The sequence below is a fragment of the Habropoda laboriosa genome, unplaced genomic scaffold (genome assembly GCF_001263275.1).
Source record: "Habropoda laboriosa isolate 0110345459 unplaced genomic scaffold, ASM126327v1 scaffold145, whole genome shotgun sequence".
NCBI classification, from domain to species: domain Eukaryota; kingdom Metazoa; phylum Arthropoda; class Insecta; order Hymenoptera; family Apidae; genus Habropoda; species Habropoda laboriosa.
The window spans coordinates 1285475-1289959 of record NW_017100307.1 but is presented as its reverse complement, the minus strand read 5'-3'; the positions used below and the strand labels follow the sequence as shown (position 1 = coordinate 1289959).

The following is a 4485-nucleotide window of genomic DNA, read 5'->3' as shown; positions in this document are numbered from 1 at the left end:
GGAAGAAGTGAAAAATGACCTTAAAATAACCTTAAGAAGCCAACAGAATTAGCCTTTGCTTCAGTACATACTTACATGATGTATCAAATTGTATCATTAATTCATTATACTTCTATACATAATACTGATTTTGCAAACGACACATTTTTTTAATTTGTTTTAAATTGACAAAGTACATTAAATATTATAATTAACATTACAAAAAATTCAATCGCCTTATTTTTAACGTTATTAGTTAAAACAAACTTATACATGCAAAACACATTTAAAAATCACAATTATCTTCTATTTTTCCGAATACATTCATAATACATACGTGTAATACTTGTTATTAATTGCACAAGGCATTCCATACCAAATCGATCACTTTTGGCATCATATCTCCCGATTTTGACGAACCTGTAATATGTTGTAATCTATGTGAAGTAATGATGAGTTTGTCATCATTTTGTTGGCTTCAAAATTATTAACAAATTACATGTTGAAAATCGCGAAAAAAATCGAAAGACATGCTGCCAAAAATGATTGATTTAACGTGGAATGTCCCGAACAAACATGAAATGTTTGAAAATTTGATCATAAAATTTGTAAGAAACTATAAATATTGATAATGAATTACACTTTTTAATGTATGTGCATTAGAAATCAAACAGATTTTAAAATTGGGATGAAATTTGACACTCAGTTATTACCTGGTAATTAGATTAAGATATATGATGTATAAAGTAATTTGTAACGTACGAAAAACTTCAATAAAAATTCACCCCTGCTGTAATGTTCACGCGAAAAAAATATGTGTGTAAAATAAGTTTGTGACTTGTAGTTTTAGAATAAGTACAGAAACATGTATCAATTATAATTTAAGTCTTTCTACGACTTGTAATTGAGTATAAAGAATAGTAATTGTGCTATTAATTGAACTTATTGTGCTAATATAGAAATTATAAATCACAAACTTGATTATTTTTGAAAAGTTAGTTTTCATAACATAGGAAATCTATAAGCAAAACAAAAAAAAGGTAATGCATTGAATAGTTTCAAGTGTTTTATTTTACAATGTAGATGTTTTACTAATAAATAATAAATCAACTTTCTTTAATACATGCCTGAATTATACTTTACGAACGAAACAGTGTCTTTATATATAAGTATTTTCATTTTATTATTACCTATTTTGAATTATAACTATTATAATAGAAAGCATGGAACTCAAACGGACGAGGTTGGAAATAATTGATACCAAGAAAAGGTATTATAATAATCTCGATCAAACTGAAAGTGGTTTCAATAATTTTTGGAAAATATTTCTTATATTATTTATCACTTTGATTCTAATAATTGTATTTATAACCTGCTATCGTTACATCTATGGAAAGATCATTCATATTTGCAAAAGGTTCATTATATTTTTGTTTATACAATATATGTATGTATTTGTCATATTTATATATATGTTCAGTTACGGATACTATACTAAAATTACGTTTGTAAAGATATATTACTCGACGAAACGAGAAGAACATCGATGACAATTTTTCTATAATAAAAGAAACTATAAACAGCTCTTATATAAAAGGACGACTTTTATGGCCCGATACATGTAATTTGTCAACATTCCATATGAAATATGACAGTCAAAGGAATAAAAAATATGAAAATAAATGTAAATTAAAGACTCTTTTGCAGGTATTACAAGAAATATATTGTATTAAAGATTGATATATACGAGTAATTACAATAACTTAGTTTTTGTAAATATGTCTATATGCAACAATTTATGACTAGGAAAAGAAAAAATTACTTGCATCTCATGAGAATAAAATTGTGACTTCTATGAACAACATAGATTTAACAAAGCAGTTATCTTTGAAAATGTGGAACACTGATGATCTAGAGAAGTATAGATGCAAAGACTTAAGAATTAAAAAAATTGAAAATCTTAATAGAAACTTACATGAGGTATCAAATGATTGATAAATACTAAAATTTTGATATAATACATTTCTTGATTGCCAAATCTTTCCGTTTTAGAATGAAAAAAATATTTGTTTTTCTGATACAAATCTAAAATTTTTAGTAACACCATTATCCTCTAAAAAGTCAAATAGAATTAAAGAAGATAAACAATTATTATGCAAATGGAATTCAGAAAATATTTATAATTCTAACGATCGAAATAATACTAATTCCAAACTAATAGAATTGAAATTTGAAAATACAGATTCCTTCAGTGATGAAACACAAACAAATAGAATTTCTAACTTTAAATTAAATTGTTTACCTTGTTCTTTGTTACCAAAAAATTTATCTACTGATTCAAAGTATTTCTCAGATTCTGCAGCGAATAAATCGGAAATTATACAAAATATGTTTCATAAAAGATTGAAAAGGTTTTTAATAAGCAACAATTTTTATTAAACTTAGTTTGAATTAATACAATAATTGTTTAAAATTTTATATAGGTCAACCATTTCTTACACTAGTTCCACTCTATCCAGTATATCTAACACAGTTAAAACAGAAAATGATCAAATGTTAAATATGTATTCAGAGACAGAAAATAATTCGCTGTATATTGTAGATAAAAATAATGCAATTAAAGCAGATGAATTAAAAGGAATAAAATCACAAATAAGTTTAAATGGATATGATGTATACCCAAAAAAAATCAGGAGAGAAATAAAGTCATCAGGAGACATATTAAATAGTCAAATAAAAGAAGCAAAAAGATCTAAAAAAAGTTCTAAATCTGACGAAAACTTTGTTCATATTTCATTAATAAGAAATGAAAGTGTCACAAATTTTATTATAGAAAAAAATTGTACTGCAATACCTAAAAAATTAGTTTGCAATAATAAAAATATTTTAAATCCATTGGATCACGATTCTAAAATAAGCGAGACCTATGATGAATTAGGAATATTGTTCTCACAATATATCAAACTTCAAACTTGTCAGTGTCAAAGGAAGTATTGTCCCTTAAAACGACATTTAAAACGGCAAATGCAACATAGCATAAAAAAATGTCAAATGAGATTTAATTATTATCAAGTGTATCCCTATGATCAGAGACCAACATGTAATAATGGAAATATATGTACAGATACATATGATGAATTAAAATTGATGTGTACTACACCATCAAAAAGAAAAGATATTTATCAATGCATGTTTAAAAGAAGAAAGCATTTTTTAAATCAGCCATACATTTTAAGTAATCAAAATTCCCTAACTAACTGAAATAAAGTTAAAATCAAACAAATTTAAAGCTTGTAAATTTAATTACAAGAATCATTTGCTTTTAGGTTATAATTTTAACTTTCTTAAACTCATTTTTATATTGTAATTTATAGAGAAAATAAACACACATAGGTTTGTAAAATTACTTTATTTTATTAATTACATTCGTTCGCATCTTTTTACCTCCTTTACTTGAAGACCTGAAAATGTATTAAGTAATATTTGTTAGTGAGAATAAAAATTTTAATTCACTAAATTTTCTGTTCATTGCAAACTAATGTTCATTACACATTAGTATATTTAACTTAAATACCTGGAGGTAAGGACTGCTTTAGTTTCTCTGCCTTTTCCTTGTCTGTAATTACAAGGGTATACAAAAATCTTGAACAACGAACCTTGAACTTAACATTGTCAGAGTTCTTCTTGATTTTTACAGCTGAATTGTAACAATTAGAAAAAAAATACATATTAATACATATGATGTCATATTATAAATCTAAAAAGGAAAGAATTTATATTCTAAATACTTACATTTTGCATCCTTCCTTCTAGCCTTTAAAAGAAAGTCCTTAATTTCTTTGATTTCTCGTGGCTAAAAAAAATATCATAAATAGTTAAGAATATTGCAATAAAAGTACTCATAGCACATATAGGCACATACAAATTTAATTACTGTTATTCAGATATTTTACTATGTCGAGGTTAGATTACATCAATCTACTGTATTTTTATCGTATATCTTGCAATACACAATACGTTATTGTGAATAATAGAATAATTAAGCGTGTTATAAGTACAAATTGTAAGAAATTTACGCTAATTATAAAGATTGAGTAGATTTAATATTTACCATTCTGAATAGAAGTTGGATATTAGAACCACCTGGAACAAACAAGAAAAATGGCCACTGTACTACTGAATTCTAGATATATTTATAAAGAAAATTTAATACGTATTTCTATATAATATGTAACTAATATGCGATAGAAAAGGGTAAGGATTTTTAACGAAAAATTGGATTTTAAAAACTTACGCAGAAAAACAGAACAAACCTTGTCAAATTATAACCGGAAGAAGAACGTATACTTTCGTTCAAAGTTGTATCAAATGAGCAACAAAATATTGACAAGTCTAAAATTTTATACAGTTGAAGTTAAGAACGTAATAAATATTATTAATTGCAATAATTAAATAATTTTATGTTAAAACACGATTTTTAATACACATTGTAATACAATTACTATA

The 4485-nt window shown here is 25.1% G+C and overlaps 1 protein-coding gene across 1 annotated transcript; it reads right to left on the bottom strand.

Annotated features, from left to right (window-relative positions):
• Window positions 1–3371: 3371 nt before the first annotated feature.
• Window positions 3372–4321, bottom strand: LOC108574066 (60S ribosomal protein L38). Its single transcript, XM_017936578.1, has 5 exons — window positions 4293–4321; window positions 4091–4122; window positions 3772–3832; window positions 3554–3676; window positions 3372–3440 (listed from the first exon to the last, which is right to left on the bottom strand). Exons 2-5 carry the CDS (start codon window positions 4091–4093, stop codon window positions 3400–3402), a joined length of 228 nt encoding a protein of 75 aa, XP_017792067.1. The 5' UTR covers window positions 4094–4122; window positions 4293–4321; the 3' UTR covers window positions 3372–3399.
• Between the last annotated feature and the right edge of the window lie 164 nt (window positions 4322–4485).